This window comes from Lagenorhynchus albirostris, chromosome 5, assembly GCF_949774975.1.
Source record: "Lagenorhynchus albirostris chromosome 5, mLagAlb1.1, whole genome shotgun sequence".
NCBI lineage: Eukaryota > Metazoa > Chordata > Mammalia > Artiodactyla > Delphinidae > Lagenorhynchus > Lagenorhynchus albirostris.
In genome coordinates, this window is record NC_083099.1 from 90,831,192 (window position 1) to 90,852,314 (window position 21,123).

Genomic DNA, 21,123 nt, shown 5'->3' on the forward strand with positions numbered 1-21,123 from the left:
AGGATCAACAGTAGATTAGATGATACAGAAGGACAGATCAGTGATCTAGAATACAGAGTACTATAAATCACTCAAACTGAACAGAAAAAAAGAAAAAAAGAATTTTTAAAATGAGGATAGTTTGAGGGACTTTTGAGACAACATCAAGTATACTAACATTCACATTATAGGGGTCCCAGAAGGAGGAGAGAGAGAGAAAGGGGCAGAAAATATATTTGAAGAAATAATGGCTAAAACTTCCCTAATCTGGGGGATGAAAGAGATATTCAGGTCCAGGAAGCATAGAGAGTCCCAAGAAAGATGAACTCAAAGAGATCCACACCAAGACATATCATGATTAAAATGACATAAGTTAAAGATAAGAGAGTTTTAAAGGCAGCAAAAGAAAAGCAACACTAGTCACAATCGTGGGAATTCCCATAACGTTATCAGCCAATTTTTCAGCAGGAATTTTACAGGCCAGAAGGGAATGACATGCTGTATTTAAAATGCTGAAAGGAAAAATCTTACCACCAAAAATATTCTACCTGGCAACATTGTCATTCATAAATGAAGGAGAGAGAAAGAATTTCCCAGACAAGCAAAAACTAAGAGTTCATCACCACCTTACAAGCTGGTTCATAAACCAGCCTTACAATAAATGTTAAAGGGTCTTCTTTAAGTGGAGAAGACAAGTTCATATCTGGAGATAAGAAAGTATATGAAAGGAAAACTCTCACTGCTAAGGCAAATATATAGTAAAGGCAGTGGATTGTCACTTAAAAAGTGAATGTTAAATGACAAAAGTTGTAAAATCAAGTATAACTACAGTAAGTGTTATTTGTGTATACAAAATAGAAAGATGTAAGTATGACATCAAAAACATAAAACAGGGTTGGGGGGAGTAAAAACATAGTTTTCAGAATGTGTTTGAACTTAAGTGACTATCAGCTTAAAGCAATCTGCTGTGTATATAGGTTCATGTATATAAACCTCATGGTAACCACAAACCAAAAACCTATAATAGCTACACAAAAAGTAAAGGGGAAGGAACTGAAACACAAAGCTAAAGAAAATCTTCAAACCATGAGGGAAGAGACTAAAAGACGAAAGGAACAGACAAGAACTACAAAAGCAACCAGAAAGCAATTAACAAAATGACAATAAAAGTGCATACCTATCAATAACCACTTTCAATGTAAATGGACTAAATGCTCCAATCAAAAGACACGGGATGGCTGAATGAACACAAGAACAAGACCCTTCTATATATGCTTCCTACAAAAGATTCACTTCAAACCTAAAGACATACATGCACTGAAAGTGAAAGGATGGAAAAATATGTTCCTTACAAATGGAAACAAAAAGAAAGCTGAGGTGGCAGTTCTCATATCAAGGAAAATAGACTTTAAAACAAAGACTTTAAGAGAAGACAAAAAAAAAAAAAAAGGTGTTACATAAGGATAAAGGGATCAATCCAAGAAGAGGATATAACATTCATAAGTATTTATGCACTCAACAAAGGAGCACCTAAATATATAAAGCAAGTAGTATAGGAAAATTGACAATAATACAATAGCTAGGGACTTTGATACTCCACTTACGTCAGTGGATAGATCATCTACACAGAAAATTAATAAGAAAATATTGGCCTTAAATGACACATCAGACTTGATAGAATTAATAGACATATATAGAACATTCCATTCAAAGCCAACAGAATACACACTCTTTTCAAGTGCACGTGAAATACTCTCCAAGATAGATCACATGCTAAGCCACAAAACCAGTCTCAGTAAATTTAAAAAGATTGAAATCATATCAAGCATCTTTTCCTATCACAACAGTATGAAACTAGAAATCAGTTACAAGAAGAAAAATGGAAAAAACACAAACAAGTGGAGGCTAAACAACATGCTACTAAACAACCATTGGGTCACTGAAGAAATCAAAGAGGAAATTAAAAAATCCTGGGACAAATGAAAATGGAAACACAATGATCCAAAATCTTTGCATTGCAGCAAAAGCAGTTCTAAGAGGGGAGTTTATGGTGATACAGGCCTATATAAAGAAATAAGAAAAATCTCAAATAAACAATATAACCTTATACCTAAAGGAACTAGAAAAGAGGAACCAACAAAGCCCAAAAGTAGTAGAAAGAAGGAAATAGTAAGGATCAGAGCAAAAATAAATGAAAAAAAAGACTTAAAAAAAAACAGTAAAAAAAGATCAGTGAAACTAAGAGCTGGCTTTTTGAAAAGATAAAATTTTATGAAGCTTTAAGCCATACTCATCAAGAAAAAAAGAGAAAGGGCCCAAGTAAATGGAATAAGAAATGAAAGAGAAGTCACAATTGACACCACAAAAATACAGAGGACCATAAGAGATTATTACTAACAGTTATACACCAGCAAATTCGACAACCTAGAAGAGATACATAAATTCTTAAAAACACACAATCTTCCAAGACTGGATCAGGAAGAGATAGAAAATCTGAGCAGTCCAATTACTGGAAGTGAAATTGAATTAGTAATCAAAAATCTCTGAACAGACAGAAGTCTGGGAGCAGATAGTTTCACAGGTGAATCTACTAAACATTTAAAGAAGAGTTATTACCTATCCTTCTCAAGCTATTCCAAAAAAATAGAAGAAGGAATACCCTCAAATTTGTTCTGTGAGGCCAGATTTACCCTGATACTAAAACCAGTCAAAGACACTAGAAAAAAAAAAAATACAGGACAATATCCCTGATGAACATAGATGCAAAAATCCTTGACAAAATACTAGCAAAATGAATTCAGTAGTACATTAAAAGGATCATAGGCCACAATCACATGGGATTTATCCCAGGAACGCAAGGATGTTTCAATATCCACAAATTAATTTAACATGATACGCCACATTAGCAAGACAAAAGAAAAATATCATTTGATTACCTTAATTGATGCAGAAAGAGCAGTTGACAAAATCCAACATCCATTTATGATAAACACTCAACAAAGTAGGTGTACCCAAGATAATAAAGCCACGTATAACAAACCCACAGCTAACATCATATTCAATGGAGAAAAACTGAAGGCTTTTCCTCTAAGGTTAGAAACAAGACAGGATGCCCACTCTCACCACTTTTATTCAACATTGTATAGGAAGTCCTAGCCACAGCAATCAGACAAGAAAAGAGGTAAAAGGCATCCAAATTGGAAAGGCAAAAGTAAAACTGTCATATTTATGTATAACATGATGCTACATATAGAAAAGCCTAAAGACTCCATGGAAAAAATGTTAGAACTGGTAAATGAATTCAGTAAGTGGTAGCATACAAAATCAATATACAGAAATTCTGTTGTATTTCTATATATTAAGAATGAACTATCAGAAAGAGAAATTAAGAAAGCAATCCCATTTACAATTGCATCAAAAAAAATAAATTTAACCAAGGAGGTGAAAGACCTATAATCTGAAAACTATAAGACACTGATGAAAGAAATTGAAGACAACACAGACAAATGGAAATATATTCTGTGCTCATAGATTGAAAGAATTAATATCGTTAAATTGTCCATACTACCCAAAGCAATCTACAGATTTAATGAATCCCTATCAAAATACCAATGGCATTTTTTAAAGAACTGGAACACATAATCTTAAAATTTTCATGGAAACACAAAAGACCCTGTATAAACAATCTTAAGAAAGAAGAACACAAAAAAAAAAAAAGAAAGAAAGAAAAACAAAGCTGCAGGTTATCACTCTCTTTGATTTCAAACTATACCACAAAGCTTTAGTAATCAAAACTGTATGTTACTGGCACAAAAACAGACACACAGATCAATGGAACAGAATAGAGAGCCCAGAAAGAAACCCACACACTTATGGTCAACTAATTTACAATAAAGGAGCCAAGACTATACAGTGGGGGAAAGACAGTCTCTCTTCAATAAATGGTGTTGGTAAAACTGGACAGGTATGTGGAAAAGCATGAAACTGGACTACTTTTAGTAGTCTAAACTTTTAAACTTCATTTATTTATTTATTTGTTTGTTTGTTTATTGGCTGTGTTGGGTCTTCCTTGCTGCGTGCGGGCTTTCTCTAGTTGCAGTGAGTGGGGGCTACTCTTCGTTGTGGTGCACAGGCTTCTCATTGCGGTGGCTTCTCTTGTTGTGGAGCATGGGCTCTAGGTGCACAGGCTTCAGTAGTTGTGGCACATGGGCTCAGTAGTTGTGGCTCACGGGCTCTAAAGCGCAGGCTCAGTAGTTGTGGCGCATGGGTTAGTTGCTCCACGGCATGTGGGATCTTCCCAGACCAGGGCTTAAACCCGTGTCCCATGCATTGGCAGGCAGATTCTTAACCATGGTACCAGGGAAGTCCCAAAACTTTTAAAATGTAAGATTTATTTCTCATCTCCTTATAGCACACTGAAATAGTCATTGAAGGCTGGTAAACATTTATATAAGGCAAGGAGTAATTAATGGCTGATTTCATTTATTTATTTTATTCACTAGTGCAACCCTTATAAAATGAAAGCTAGTAAAATATTGTAGTGGATTGACCTATTATATGTTTCATGAATTTTACTCAGAAGTTTAAGTCATGTGTATCTAAAGTGATACATAAAAATGGAAGGGAAATGACTGATTATGTATTCTAAGGATTCTTTTCAATGTATGGCACTCTGGAAATGCTTTGTGATTTCAAATCTGTTCTCAACTTTTGTATAAAAGGGCAAAAAAGAGGGAGAAAGGGCTAAGGGAGAAAACTGTCAAGATATTTCACAACTCTTACTTTCAAAACAGTGTCTAAAATTCTTGTGGAAATTTTCTTAGAATTTCAGTAAGTCTTTTATATCAAGAAAAAGACTGGTATAGCACGAAGACCTTGTCCACTGATGTTAGGGAAAGCCTTTATCCCTATTGGCAGACTCAGGCCTTAAGGCCTATGTCATATGATTTAAACAGGCAATAGCCTTTTTCTAAGATCATGAAATCATTTCGCTGAAGTGTGATTTGTTGCATTTGGATTGATTGAACTGTGCTGATCGTGACATTACCATTAGTAACATATTATTTTTAGTGGACTGAACCGGGAGTGTATTCACTATCAGCCATATTCTTACAAAATAAGCTTTACCATTGTTTTTCTGACTTTAAAAAAAGTAATATATATCACTTTAGGATACCTTATACAACATAGGAAGTCTAGAGAAAAAACAAAAATCATCTAGAGTCTCACAGCCTGGAAATAAACTATTGAGGTATTCTAGTGAATTTCTCCCTCCCTTTCTGTCTTCTTTCTTGAAAAAGGAAAAACCATAAATGGACTCATATAGCTTGCATACTTGTAAATGCTGATTTGCCTCCCGTGTTTTCAGAAATGTTTTTGTAGTTGCCTGTGCTCTACTTTTATGGATGTACTATAATTTACTTAACTCTCATCTTGATGGATATTAAGGGTATTTCCAAATTTTCTTGATACTATGAAAGTATCTAGTGTTACATACCTTTAGTACATACTAAAGGTATGTAACACTAGAAATGGCAGAGACGGTATTTTAAGCCTCATGATACATGTTGCCAACATGTTTTCCACCACCATTGTATCAATTACTACTGCAGGTGAGAATACCTGTCTTTGACCTCACAAGCTTGACATCATTATAATTCTAAAATCTTTGGTACTTCGATGGTTAAAAAAAAATCATCTTAATTTTCATTTTTGTGTTAGGGTAAATGTTCTTTTTTATATGTATTCTATTGGTCATATTTTTTGGGGGGCCATGCCTTGTGGGATCTTGGTTCCCTGACCTGGGATCAAACCCGTGCCCCCTGCAGTGGAAGCACGGAGTCCTAAACACTGGACCAGCAGGGAACTCCCTTCTATTGATCATATTTTAAGGAATGTGATCATAAACCTAAAAAAATATTTTAGCGGCAATTTTTTTTGTAAATAATTTTTTAACATCTTTATTGGAGTATAATTGCTTTACAATGGTGTGATAGTTTCTGCTGTATAACAAACTGAATCAGCTATACCTAAACATATATCCCTTTATCCCCTCCCTCTTGCATCTCCCTCCCACCCTCCCTATCCCACCCCTCCAGGCGGTCACAAAGCACCGAGCTGATCTCCCTGTGCTGTGCCGCTGCTTCCCACTAGCTATCTATTTTACATTTGCTAGTGTATATATGTCCACATAGTGGCAATTTTTTAATTAGGCTCATCTTAGAACAAGTAAATGTAGTGTGTGTGTGTGTGTGTGTGTGTGTGTGTGTGTGTGTGTGTGTAGGAGGTACCTATATACTTGATTCACCCAGCCTGCGCTCACATTTAAAGGTGTTTTTGATAATAGTACCTAAATATTTGTAGAGCTCTTGCTTTGTGTGATAAGCACTATGCAAAGTACTCTACATCTGAAATCACATTTACTTCTTTCAGGAACTCTATGGGGATAGATACTGTTGTTATCATTCCCATTTTATAGACAAGAGACAGAGGCACAGATTGGTTAGGCAATTTGCCCACCATCACCCAACTGTTTCTTGGTAGTACTGGGATTTGAAACAGTGCTATTTACCACTACATTATAGTGCCTCCCTGTCTTGAAATCATTTGGAATGTGTTTTTGTTTTCTTTTCCCAAGAAGGGTGAACCTATATCTGGATATACACACTGAGTAAAAGAAACTGTTATTTATAGAGTAGAATGTGGACCCACTTTATTTATTCAATAAATGTCTTTTGACAGGGTACCTACTGATTACTAGGCACTGGGCGGTATGCTAGAGATGTAGAAGTGAAATGTAAATTGCCCCTGGCTTTGTAGCACTGCTCTGTGCCTTCTGTCACATCTTCAGGATAGATGTGAATCTAAATCTACTTCTCCCTTGGTACGCTTTGTAGGAGGCCTCCTGTTTATGGCCTGGGGATTCCACCAACAGGAAAGCCCCCTTTTTCCCCACTTGCTGCTTGGTTTTGCATTTTTTATATCAAGAAAAAGACTTGGGGCTTCCCTGGTGGCGCAGTGGTTGAGAGTCCGCCTGCCGATGCAGGGGACACGGGTTCGTGACCCGGTCGGATCCCACATGCCGCGGAGCGGCTGGGCCCGTGAGCCATGGCCGCTGAGCCTGCGCGTCCAGAGCCTGTGCTCCGCAACGGGAGAGGCCACAACAGTGAGAGGCCCGCATACCGCAAAAAGAAAAAAAAAAGACTTGAATCAAGTCTTTACATGCTCTAAAGTATTAATAGTAACTCAGACCCATGACTTTCTAAGTTTCTAGTTCCTTTTAACTTTTTCTGTACTTGACCTCAGGGGGTTTCTCTCTGGTTTTTCTAGCTCTGAGTGTCATTCTTTTTGGTGATCCAAGATAAAACCTAAACCCTGTGTCAGCTAAACATCCAGTTATGACAGCAGATTATGCTTTCACTTTGAGGAGAAAGAGTTTCTTTATACCAGAACTGTATCTTGAACTGTATCTCAGGATGCCATCGATCCTACTGAGAAAGAAGCCTTGAGAAGACTTCTAAACTCTGGAAGCCAAGCCAAGGGGTCCCAAACGTGGTGAGCCTTAGACCACATTTTGAAGACAAAGGTCTCTCACAGGAAAATGTTCCTAAATACCTTTGCCTTTAGCTTTAACTTACAAGCTTTTAAGCAGAATCTTACGCTTAGCAAACAGCTCAGAGAATCCTCGAATCAAACACTGAGCCTTAACCAAAGTAACAATTTTCTTAATAGTATTGCATTTCAGGTATTTTGTTTTTGTTCTGAAAACTGTACCAACTCAGTTTTCCACTGCACTGACAATTATGTTTCTGGCTGATTTTCAGGGTTGTCCTTCCTTACTCTTTGACAATATAACAGGTATTTTCTATCATTTAGATGTTTGATGAATGATTTCAATTGCTGCCCATCGAGACCTGTAGTTTTTATAGGATTAAGGTTCAACTTCATATCAAGAACTGGATAACATCGGGGAAGGGGAAGGGGAAGCTGGGACGAAGTGAGAGAGTGACATGGACATATATACACTACCAAATATAAGACAGATAGCTAGTGGGAAGCAGCTGTATAGCACAGGGAGATCAGCTCGGTGCTTTGAGACCACCTAGAGGGGTAGGATAGGGAGGGTGGGAGGGAGACGCAAGAGGGAGGGGATATGGGGATATATGTATACATATAGCTGATTCACTTCATTATAAAGCAGAAACTAACACAACATTGTAAAGCAATTATACTCCAGTAAAGATGTTAAAAAAAATAACTGGATAACATGTTGAAATTCTTTGAGATAGGAGTATCTATTCTTATTTTTTCTTCTTTAGAACTGTTGTATTATTCAGTGAATCCCTGCTTTACACAGAACTGCGAGACTATAAACATGACCATATAAGCTGAAACTCTGCAGAACAATCTAATAATAAATGCCAAAGTTTACTATAGTTCCGTGACCTTTAAACTTTTTGTCAAAACATTAAAACCTCTCTTACTGTCAGTAATAAATGTATTAGGAAATGAAGAAAATAGTAAAACTAATATTTAGTACATGATAAATTAAAACATAAAAAACATTGAGAATTGAAGAATTTTATCAAGGGTAGTTTGAAGAATGCTTGCCTCCTCTTCTCATATAACTGAATACAGAGCAAGCATCTTGTCTATGCCTTGGTGAATTGTCATACTCCTTTCTAAGATCGAATCAGCTTCCATCACTTTCAATGTCACGAACTATCCATCGCAAAGAATTCCTTTCATGTGAAGTTTTTCTGCCAGAGTCACGTCCTCTGGGACATCTTCATTCTTTGTCACAGCCGCCTCATTGTCCTCATGTATGCCAATAAGTTCACTTTTACTAAGTTCTTCTGGCTGCGTATCTAGACTCTCTTGAACGGCAGTAGTGTTGACATTCCACAGTCAGCTATTCTGTAACCCCAGTTACCTTCTATTCGAATTTCGCTTCCAGCATTATCACATCTCGTTTCTTTGCTCCCTCACCGTTATTGCCCTGTTTCCTCTTTTGATTATCCATTGTAAAATGTTGCAGTGGCTTATGACTGGGAGACAGGAGGTAACACAACATATGCGTTGCTGTCTGTGCATGAACTGAATAACAGATGTGCAGTGACCAGTCACCAGCAGTCTTTGAAAAGGGTAACATGAGTGGTCACTGACCATGATGCATATCTGTTATTTATGCAGTGATTTGTGAATTGAAGAGATATCAGAGAAGTTTACACTTTATGCAATTACTCAGTTAATATATTGTGAACTCTGTTTTGGGGGGACTTGTGTTACTAAACTAAATGATGGTAACTGAAATTCATGCATGTCAGAACCGGGCAAAGAGAGGACAGCTGTAATTTATTTCAAATTTGTGCATTCTAGGCATCTTTCATTTCGTTTTCTAACTTTCTAGTCCCTGCTCAAGATTATTCCTTCCACAAGGATTTTGGTTACTGCTCAAGGGTCTCTACAGAAATTGGTTAGGGGTCTCTATAGAAATCATTGTTGGAAAATTCAAGGAAAAAAATTCTCCATCACAACAGCCTTGAGATCCTACTAAGTCCTTGAGTGCAATCTTGAGGAGTAGCTTAATATTGAACGTGATTAGGCCATGAAAACACATTTAAAAGAAGTAATGGAACAGAATTTCTTTGTAGATTAGAAAAATCATTCTGACCGAAGTAAAGACGTATACTAACTGCACCAGGAAATTTCTGTCCACAAAGGTAAAGTATCATCATGATAGATATTATTACAAAGAATTCTATTAAATAATCTTGGACTCCCATTGCTTTCCCTTGATCCTGTCCACATAATTATCAAATTCTGTTTATTAAATCGTGTTTTTATACACTGATTTTATTGTGGAAGGAACTGAACAAAACTATAGCTTAGCAGTATACTCTTTTGTAGAAATACAGTTGCTATTCCTTTGACCCTTTCCCAATTCAAACGTCCCAACTTCCTGCATATATTCTGAAGGTGTGGCACCATCCACAAGACCAGGAATGTTTGGAACCAAGGAAAGGAAGTTAGTGTGTTAGACATCATCTTCTTTTATCTTTTATATTCAAAGTACTTCAAAGCCCAGGCTTCATAAAGATTGGGCTCTTTTATTGCCAGGTCCTGTAGACTGGGAATGTGATTTCTAGTCAGTCTTCATTTTGACAAAATTATTTCATCGAAACAAGTTGGATAGTGTATGGAGTCCATTATAAAATTATTTTACTCTCCTTCTGGCAAGTAATCAGTTTATTATTGGCATTAATATTCATTTTTATCCAGCACCAGTTTCACAAAGCCTTCACTGTTTTTTTAATGTGTGTTAAATATTTTTAAAATAGTAATTTTAATTTAATTTAATAAAAAATTTGAAATTGTAATTTTATTTTAAAACTTACGAGATGTGCTTTATCCTGCATTGGAGACAATATTGATGTGCAGCTCAACAGAAACCAAAAACATTCTAAAATTACTTTCCGAGAGTTATCAGAAGATAGCACTGTAATAATAAAATCAAACGTGTCTCCCTTTATGATTTTTTCCTTTTTTTTTTTTTTTTTTTTTTGTGGTAGGCGGGCCTCTCACTGTTGTGGCCTCTCCCGTTGCGGAGCACAGGCTCCAGACGTGCAGGCTCAGCGGCCATGGCTCACGGGCCCAGCCGCTCTGCGGCATGTGGGATCCTCCCGGACCGGGGCACGAACCCGTGTCCCCTGCATCGGCAGGCGGACTCTCAACCACTGCGCCACCAGGGAAGCCCCGATTTTTTCCTTATTTGATGTGCATTTTACCTCACTGTTTAACCTTCCTGTTTGCCACTAACTCACTAATCACTTAGTAAGGGATCATTTAAATGTCATGCATTATAACAGGCATTGAGTTCATGGATTTTAGGGTTTTGTTAGGTGGACTTCAGCCTGTGTGGGTCTGTGTGGGCTTATTGAATACCATCTTTGGGGTGTCATTAAAACTAAGATGATAGTTTTATTTGATCTCCAAGTTGAGCCTGGTAATTTCACTAGACTTCTTCTGCCACAGCCTGCATTCTGTCTCGCATGTGCTTTATGTCAGTGACAAGGAGACAAGAAAACCTTAATGGAGTAGCTATTCATAGTATTAGCCACGTTTCTTCAGGTGGCTAGAGGGACATGTCATTTCTCTGTTCGCATGAATCTGAAAGATTAAATACATAATAGGGCTTTCTTAGGCTAGGGGAGACCCACACCTTTTATTTAACTGGAGGAGAAGATCTGGGAGTAACATTTCCCATGACACATTCCCCACCAACACACACACTCATTCCCATATTAGAGTGTCAGGAGCACTGAGGCAGAAGTACTTGTCTTTGTTCACTGTCAGCACTTAGAATAGTGATTGTCACATAGTAGGTGCTCGATCAACTATTACTGAATAAAGTAACCTCTACTCCTACCTCAATTTGGTTGATATGACTTGGGCTAATAAAACGGCCCAGTACATGGTGGGCACACAGTAAGTTTTTATAGAGCAAGCAAATGAACAACCTATCTCATCTCTGAGAAGAAGCTGGCTAGATTTAATTACTTTATAGACGGTATAAAAGGGAAACTTTTAGAATTCCTAATTTGTTGAAAAAACTTGACATTGTCTCCCCATATATTTGGTATTCCCGTGTCAGGCAGCACTAAGTTTATAAGTATCTGTTAAAAATGTAAGTACCAACCATACCCAATGTTGGTCAGAATGTGGAGCAACAGGAACTCTCATACATTGCTGGGCGGAGTGCAAAACGGTACAGCCTCTTTGTAAGACAGTTCGGTGGTTTCATGTAAAACTAAATGTACTCTTCCCATATGATCCAGTAATCGTGCTCCTTTGGGTATTTACCCAAATGGAGTTGAAAACTTAAGTCCACACAGAAACCTACACATGGATGTTTATAGCTGCTTTCTTCATCATTGCCAAAACTTGGAAGCAACCAAGATATTCTTCAATAGGATAATGGATGCACTGGGTGGTACATCCCGACAATGGAATATTATTCATCACTGAAAACAAATGAGCTGTCAATCATGAAAAGACATGGAGGAACCTTAAATACATATTCCTAAGTAAAAGAAGCCAATCTGAAAAGGCTACATACTATATGATTCCATCTATAAAGCATTATGGAAAAGGCAAAACTATGCAGACAATTAAAGACACAGACCTACTAGAGAATGGACTTGAGGATATGGGGAGGGGGAAGGGTAAGCTGTGACAAAGTGAGAGAGTGGCATGGACATATATACACTACCAAATGTAAAATAGATAGCTAGTGGGAAGCAGCCGCATAGCACAGGGAGATCAGCTCGGTGCTTTGTGACCACCAAGAGGTGTGGGATAGGGAGGGTGGGAGGGATGGAGACGCAAGAGGGAGGAGATATGGGAACATATGTATATGTATAACTGATTCACTTTGTTATAAAGCAGAAACTAACACACCATTGTAAAGCAATTATACTCCAATAAAGATGTTAAAAAAAAAAAAAGGTCAGTGGTTGCTAGGAGTGGGTGGTAGGGAGGAGAGATGCACAGGCAGAGCACAAAGGATTTTTAGGCAGTGAAGATACTCTGTATAATATACAATATTGGATATATGGCATTATAAATTTGTCCAAACTCATAGAATGTACAGCACCAAGAGTGAACCCTAATGTAAACTATGGACTTTGGGTGATTATGATGGGTCAATGCAGGTTCATCCTTAGTGAAAAAAAAAAAAAAAAAGTATCATTCTTGTGAGTGAAGTTGATAATTAGGAAGGCTATGCATATGTGGGGGAAGGGAGTATATGGTAATTCTCTGTACCTCCCTCTCAATTTTGTTGTAAACCTGAAACTGTGCTTAAAAAAAAGTCTTTAAAAAATGTAAATACTGTATTTCCCCTATTTTATTTTGTGCATTTATTTCAGTACTTTTAGCTAAGGTCTATCGTTGAAAGCATGGGGATTTTTGCCAGAAAATCATACCAGGAAGTTTGATAAGAGCCTGCAGTTAAGAACACATTAAATTATCTTAATGCTAAATGTTCAGGGAATTACTTGAATTTACTTTCATTGTTACATTTAAAGGTTTGATAAATAAGAACAAATCCACTTATTAAAGGACAAGAACAGATCACACACAAAAAAAAAATCCTTAAGGTTAGTGGGTTCTGTGGCATCTATATCAGATTCCTGACCATTTAGCTAGCTGGAACATGACATCAAGATACTTTCTCCAAACTTGCTATGGGACCTGCTAAAATGTGGCCATTGTAGGCAAAGAAAATGAGTGAAAAGAAACCCTTTTTAAAGGTTTGCAAAAGAAAACATGAAGATAACCTTTCATTGCCTGTGGTTACTTAAGTAGACCCCACTAGTATATTTGTTAGAAATTGCTGCTTAATTTTGAGGAAGAGGTTAGGTAGCCTTGAAAATTAGTAGTTGAACCAATCAACAGGAATGAAAGCTACCTCCAAAAGGTTTTGAAAAGACCATTCTATGATAACAATCCTGTCAATAATAGCATTTTGTGGCATTTTATTTTTGTTTGTATTGTTGATATTATTTTTCTCCTACAGCTCTTGTAAGCCTGAAGAGGTTGAATTTTATATGAGGTTCAAACTCTTATTTTTCTTAAGCATGGTGTAAGTCAGACTTTTTGTGTGAATTTATACTGGACTCTAAGGTGAATTCTTGTTGCTTGATCTTTGTAGCTCTTTTATGTACTGAATTAAACCTAGAAGAGTCTCTTATGAATGTTTGATTGATTGTGAAGTACATTTGAAACAGTTTCTATTTTATAACCCTTTTGCAGAACTTTCAGACTCTCTTTAAATAATAGTATACATGGGATTAAAATGGAAGCATGGGATTAGAATGGACACATGTCTAGAGAAAGTTTCTTTTTCTGTGTCTGTGCCTTTTGTGACCTCTACACTGAATTTCATCCTAGCCAGTGTTTGACCCTAGAAAATAGGGAAGCCCCAAATCTTTGCCCTGTATGAAGGCAGGGACATGACTGAGTCATAGTCAAATAAATTTCGAGGCTGGATGGATCAAATGAAAGTTTGGGGAGCTTGCTGTATTGTTTCTCACTCTTTTCTGATTAATGTGGATTTCACTTACCTTCAGGACTGATTACTGATTGGCCCTCCATCTCCCTCTAAAGAGGAAGAAGTTGAGGTTACAATCTAAAGTATGAGTAGAGATTTTAAATTCAAGTGCCTGTATTATACTTTAAATACCTTAACCACAGGTTATAATCTAACCCTAGGTTATAATACCTTAAACATAGATTTTGTCATGGTCATTTAGGAGTTTATTTGTTCTTTTTACTATAGTTGATCTGTTTGTCATTTTAGTGGATGCAAATTAAATGCTAAACATAAAATTATTTAAAATTTCCCCCTCAGGACCATCGCCCTTTGATAAATGGCATGGAGAGTACCGTGTGTAGAGGAAACAGCAGAATTTCATCATGCACTCTATTTCTCTCTGCTACTCAGTCTGCTTTTAGGTTGCTTTTAACAACTTTCTTGGTGAAAAATTAGTGTTAATGTTAACCAAAACAAAACCCAAAAGGTGAATATATGATAAAAATATAACACTTTTAGGCTTATGCATTACATTATTCTTTTAGGGAAGCTGGATACTTGACAAAAGCGTAACACATACGTTAAGGCCTATTTGTAGTTTATTTTTATGAAATTGTTTTACTTGAACAATTAAAGCATTTCCCCCCACCTCAGGATTTCAAGAGGGTGTGATTTGTCCAATGTTTACTCTACTTTTTCAAAACAAAATGTCTAGATTTCCAGATGCTTTACTAATTTTATGTAAGGTGGAAGAAAGTTCTGTTTTTGCCGCTATTACTAATTAGCCAGTTATTTCTCATCAGCAATGTGTATATTAGTTGTAAACCTGAGGCAGTTCTGCTTCTCAGGGGACATTTGACAATGTCGGGAGATATTTTTGATTGACGCAGCTTGGAGGCTGTTACTGGAATGTAGTGTGCAGAGGCCAGGGATGGTACTAAACATTCTGTAATGCACAGAGCAGTCCCTAACAACAACAACTTATCTGACCCAAAATATTAATAATGCCACGATTAAGAAAGGCTGATAGGGCTTCCCTGGTGGCGCAGTGGTTGAGAGACCGCCTGCCGATGCAGAGGACGCGGGTTCGTGCCCCGGTCCGGGAAGATCCCACATGCCGCGGAGCGGCTGGGCCCATGAGCCATGGCCACTGAGCCTGTGCGTCCGGAGCCTGTGCTCCGCAACGGGAGAGGCCAAAACAGTGAGAGGCCCACGTGCCGCAAAAAAAAAAAAAAAAAAAAAGCCTGATATATATAACTTCATTCTAGGGCAATAAAGTGTCACCTATAAATTCAGCATCCATATTTATACTGCCATGACACCATTTAGCCACTGACATATTGTGGAAAAGATTTGACATGGCTTGACATGATGTGAAGGACTTGTTCCTCAAAGGTTATTCAATTGTAGTAAGTTATCAGTTTAATCTTTGCACCTTGTAAGTTACAGAAATGGCTTTACTTCTTGTGATTGAGTTCATGTAATTCTTTGTGTTTTTTTTTAAGCGCTTAAATATAAATCCAGTTATACGAAGGAGAAAACCATTTTTCTATTAGTTACTGGACTAGTGCTCACTATCGTTGTCATTGTTGGAGCCATTCTTTTCATCTCAGGTAAGATATAAAGTTATTATGAGGGAAAGCAAGATTGATAAGGTTGAGGGCATTTCTGGGGAGGTGCATATTAGTTTCCTAGGGCTGCTGTAACAAATTGTCACAAACTGGGTATTCTAAAACAATAGAAATTCTCTCACAGTTCTGAAGGCCATAAATCTGAAATAAAGATGTTATCGGGGCCATACACCCTCGGACACTCTAGGGGAGAATCCATTCCTTGCCTCTTCTACCTTCTGGTGTATCTGGCAATCTGTGCAGCTCCTTGGCTTGTGGCAGCATAACTCTGATTTCCTCCGTGGTCACATTGTCTCCTCCTCCGCTCCATGTCTCCACTTAATTTCCCTCTGTCTCTCTGTTACAAAAATACCTGTCATTGGATTCAGGACCCACCTGGATAATCCGGGGTAAGCTCCTTCTTTCAGATCCTTAGCTTAATCATATCTTTTACTATATAAGTTAATAGTCACAGATTCGGGGGATTTGGAGGTGGACATATCTTTAGGGCCACCATTCAACGCACTCCAGAGGCACACTTCATTGGCCAATACCTGGAAGTGGGAACAAATGTGGGAAGCAGATCTATCTGAATGGATGTGTGAGTGAGAAATAAGGGTCTGCAGCACATGGAAAGAACAGCAGAGACAGGCTGGGACTCACAAGTGTAAACTGTAGAAAGCCTTTGTTGTTTTTTGAGCAGAATACAGTATAGGTGTAATGTTTAGGAACATAAATTTGGCACCTCTGTTTGCAACTGGAGTTAGTAAAGACATGGGGAGGAAGGATATGAATCAGAAGACAACTTGAAAGAACAACTGCTTTGACTTTGGGACAGGTTGAATATAGCAAATGAAGGGAATGGTAAGAGATTCCAGAGTTTCTCACTGGAATTATGTAAGGTAGGTAAGAAGCGGGTAGAGCCAATTCAAGGTTTGACGTGTTGAGACTTATATGCTGACATTTAAATGTCTTAAGTTTGGTCTTGAATAATCAAAAAAAAGTCATTTATTTTATGTGAAGTTTTGGGGGAAATATATATTTTTAAACCTTTTGTAGTTTATAAGAGTAGTATTGAAATTAATACATTTAATAAATTAAATACTTTAACATCCCATAAGAATAGGAAGTACATAGGAAAATATTAATTAGTATTTTTCATTTTTAACAGGTGAATATTCAACAAAGAATGCTTGTGGACTTGGTTTAATTGTAATTCCTACAGCAATATTAATACTACTTCAGTACTGTGTGTTTATGATAGGTGAGTATTTGTTATAGCATGATTTTGCCCACCTTTTTCATTTATAAAGCAGCAGTTTTGGTTAAAATATTCTTGTATGATTTTTTTTAACAACTCAATAGAAGTTGGTTTATTAAAAGATTTCCCAGGCTATTCTTAGCGATATTTTCCCCATATGGATTAATTTTAAGGTTAACTTCGGTTTTCAAGGCATTCAGTTATCTTGTAAAAAATGATTTTCATATACACTTGATACCAGTGGTTTTTAAAATTATGCTACATAATTTCTTAATGATTATCTTCATATTTTTATTTCAGTTTTTTGAAGCTATAAGTAGATATTAAACATGCCCTTTCTCTTCTTTTGCTAAGCCTCTCTGTTTAAAATTCTACAAAACAGGATTGTAAATAACAAATAATAGATTTATTTTTTTTTTTTGTTACTGGCAAATCTTTACATTGTAGTTTTAAAAAATGATGTAGATATCCAACTATAATTGATGTCATTTTCACTGCATTTTGGGAGTAAATCATTAATGTATTTTTTATATCATTAGAGTCTATTTTTTTCTGTTTACATGTTTAACTCTCAGCCTTAGAGCCTATCTCTGGCTTGCTGTACAATGGAGGGGTATTGATTTGCTATAAAATCACAGATCTAGGCACACGGATAGAGGTTCGGATGCTTACAGTGGCGTGTTTGTGTAACGGTTCTTTCCACCAGAGCAATTCTGTGTGCATGTGGCAAAGGCAGGCATAATAGCCATTCACGTGGTAAAAGGCACAAGGGTGGTAAAAGCAGCACTGTTTTAAGATTCGGGGTAAAAACTGCCAGTCCACCTCAGCTCACTGTGAAAATGAAAGATTGCTGAATGTGTGTATCTGGAGCTGACCGCTTGTATGGAAAGGCAAGGTTTAGATCACCGGAAAAGAATCTACCATCTGACAAGGAACTCCAGAGGCAGTCTTTGGTCATGGGATATTATTCTTGATTGCACAGAATACAAGTAGGAGTGATTGCTTTTTAAACACTCTCAACCCACTTTTCCTATCTCCAGCTGTGGGGATGTCCTTCTTCACCATTGCCATATTGATCCTTCAAGTACTGGGCCACGTGCTCTCTGTGGTTGGATTCAGCCTCTGTGTCTCAGGTAAAAGTCTCATCCTTCTCTAGTCTCACTTTGTCTTGCCAGGGATTTCTCTTAGAGTTCTTCTTTCTGTTTCTTTTTCTTTCTTTTTTTTTTTTTAATATATAGACTTTATTTTTTAGAGCAGTTTTAGGCTCACAGCAAAATTGAGTAGAAAGTACAGAGTTCCCATATACCCCACATAACGGCCTCCTCCGCTATCCCCCAGCAGAGTGGTAAATGTGTTACAGTTGTTGAACCAGCATTGACATATTACCACCCAGAATCCATAGTTTACATTAGGGTTCATTCTTAGTGTTGTACATGCTACGATTCTGATAAATGTATAATGGCGTGGATCATAGTCATAGATATAATATCATACAATAAAGTTTCACTGCCCTAAAAATCCTCTGTGCTCTGCCTATTCATCCTCCCTCCCCCTAAACCCCTAGCAACCACTGTTCTTTTTACTGTCTTCATAGTTTTGCGTTTTCCAGAATGTCTTATAGTTGGAATCATGCGATATTTTGCCTTTTCAGATTGGCTTCTTTTACTTAGTAACCGTGTCTTTTTGTGTCTTGATAGCTCTTTTCTTTTTAGCACTGAATAACATTCCATTGTATGTATGTACCACAGTTTGTTTATACATTCACCTATTGAGGGACAGCTTGGTTGCTTCTGGTTTGGGGCAATTAAGAATAAGTTGCTCGAGACATCCATGTGCATTTTTTTGTGTGGACATAAGTTTCAACTCCATTTGGGTCAATACCAAGGAGCACATTTGCTGGGTTGTACATTAAGAATATATTTAGTTTTTTAACAAATTGCCAAAGTGTCTTCCAAGGTGGCTATACCATTTTGCATTACCACCAGCAGTGGATGAAAATTCCTGTCGCTCCACATCCTTGCCAGCCATTTGGTGCTGTGAGCTTTCTTTTAGAACTCTCATTTTCACCCCACTGAGAATAGTGCTTTCCACATTGCCATAAGAATATTGGCTGTATATGGCTTGTGGGCTGATTGTTCCAGCAGTCAAACTGCTATGCCTGTATTTGTGGGAGAGCTTTTAAAATAACCAGGCTCCATCCAGTTGGTTGGAGCCTTAGCTTTACACACTATTTTCCATTAGTCTTGGTGTGATAAGGTACGTATTATACAGACAAAGGCTTTTTTCTTTTAGTAATTGGGAGTCATTTCACTGACTGACTTAATAGTGATGAACATATGTAGATAATTTTTGTTTCTTGATAATTAGAAAAAGAATCTCCTTAAAACTGAATAGTATTACTGTTATTGCTAGTTCTTTTTTAAAAGTTCAATTATTTCATGTGAATTTCTAATATAGAATTTCATTTGTTTTTTCAGAGTGTACCCCAGTACATGGTCCTCTTCTGATTTCAGGTTTGGGTATTTTAGCTCTAGCAGAATTACTTGGATTAGTTTATATGAAATGTGTTGGTAAGTCAACCTTATTGTTATTAGCCTATGCCAGGAAAATGCTTTTGGTTAATTCTTACTGTTTAGGACCAAAGAAATGCATTGGTAACTCCAAAAATGAGAAAATACAGTGAATGCTGCTGTATTTTTAAAATAAATTTGGAATTATTTGGGGGGCAATAAAAGAGGGTAGAAATCATATGAACTAATGAAAAGTTTAGATTATTAACTAGTTAAAAAGAAAACAGCTGTATGTTTTAGAATGTATAAACTTTTTTATACTAAATAAAAGCAGAGATTGTTGAGGATTCTTTTTTTAAAATTAATTTATTTATTTGTTAGTTTTGTTTTGGTTTTTATTTTGGCTGTGTTGGGTCTTCGTTGCTGTGTGCGGGCTCTCTCTAGTTGCGGTGAGCAGGGCCTACGATTTTTTTTTTTTTTTTTTTTTTTTTTTGCGGTACGTGGGCCTCTCACTGTTGTGGCCTCTCCCGTTGCGGAGCACAGGCTCTGGACACGCAGGCTCAGCAGCCACGGCTCACGGGCCCAGCCGCTCCACGGCATGTGGGATCTTCCCAGACCGGGGCACGAACCCGTGTCCCCTGCATCGGCAGGCGGACTCTCAACCACTGTGTCACCAGGGAAGCCCCAGAGCCTACTCTCCATTGCGGTGCTCGGGCTTCTCATTGTCGTGGCTTCTCTTGTTGCCGAACACTGGCTTTAGGTGCGCAGGCTTCAGTAGTTGTGGCACGCAGGCTCAGTAGTTGTGGCTTGCGGGGTCTAGAGTGCAGGCTCTGTAGTTGTAGCGCATGGGCTTAGTTGCTACATGTGGAATCTTCCCGGGCCAGGGCTTGAGCCCGTGTCCCCTGCATTGGCAGGCAGATTCTTAACCACTGCGCCACCAGGGAAGCCCCGAGGGTTCATTTTAATTAATAAAAACGATTTTTAATTCGCCCGTTGTTTCTATGTAGAGTCCTTTCACCAGAGACCTATTTGTCTTGTTGCTCTTCTTGCAGACTATTTACAGACCTTGACTCCCCTAGTAGACAGAATTGAAATTCAAAATCTGTCACTTTTGTTAATTAAAGAGCAGTGTCCTCTGACATTTGACTTTAAAATATTTTTAGTTAAAACCAGTATAATCAGAACATTGAGTTTTAAATTTTAGGCTTTTACTACTCTTAAAATCAGTTGTAAGTGTGGACTTAGCTTATTGTTTCTAAACTTTGTATTTAGTCTTCCAATTTTCAAATAACAGATCTCTGTGTAAATTCTTATTTTTAATATGTTTATGGAGATAGATGCCTTTAATATTAAGTACCTAAAACTAGTGTGATGTCTTACTTAAGCTAAAGATATTTCCTACAATCTGGTTATATTAATCTCCTTTAAATAAAAGATTTCTGGTTTTTATTTATGAAGTAAAGCAAACTCTTAAACATTTGTCAAAATAATCAAAAGTTACAAATTAATGGAGTAAAAAAGTCAGTCTTTCTGCTTTGCTTTAGGTAAACCTTATATGTTTCTAAAAATTAACATAAACTTTGAATTGTTACAGTGAAAGAATCCCCCACATGACTTGTATAGTACTTTCAAAGAAATTTTACCTTTATTTATGAACCTCAGCTTTTG

The 21,123-nt window shown here is 37.2% G+C and overlaps 1 protein-coding gene across 6 annotated transcripts in view; it reads left to right on the plus strand.

Moving 5' to 3' along the window:
* Positions 1-21,123, plus strand: part of CD47 (CD47 molecule) — a 58,096-nt gene that overhangs the window by 25,121 nt on the left and 11,852 nt on the right. For all 6 annotated transcript variants that reach the window (XR_009540771.1, XR_009540772.1, XM_060150641.1 and 3 more), the window contains 4 exons: positions 15,580-15,687; positions 16,856-16,948; positions 17,986-18,078; positions 19,423-19,515. Coding sequence is in view for 4 of the 6 variants with exons in the window: in XM_060150641.1 (XP_060006624.1) it covers positions 15,580-15,687; positions 16,856-16,948; positions 17,986-18,078; positions 19,423-19,515 (387 nt within the window). In the remaining 2 variants the exon portion in view is untranslated. The remainder of the gene's footprint in view (positions 1-15,579; positions 15,688-16,855; positions 16,949-17,985; positions 18,079-19,422; positions 19,516-21,123) is intronic.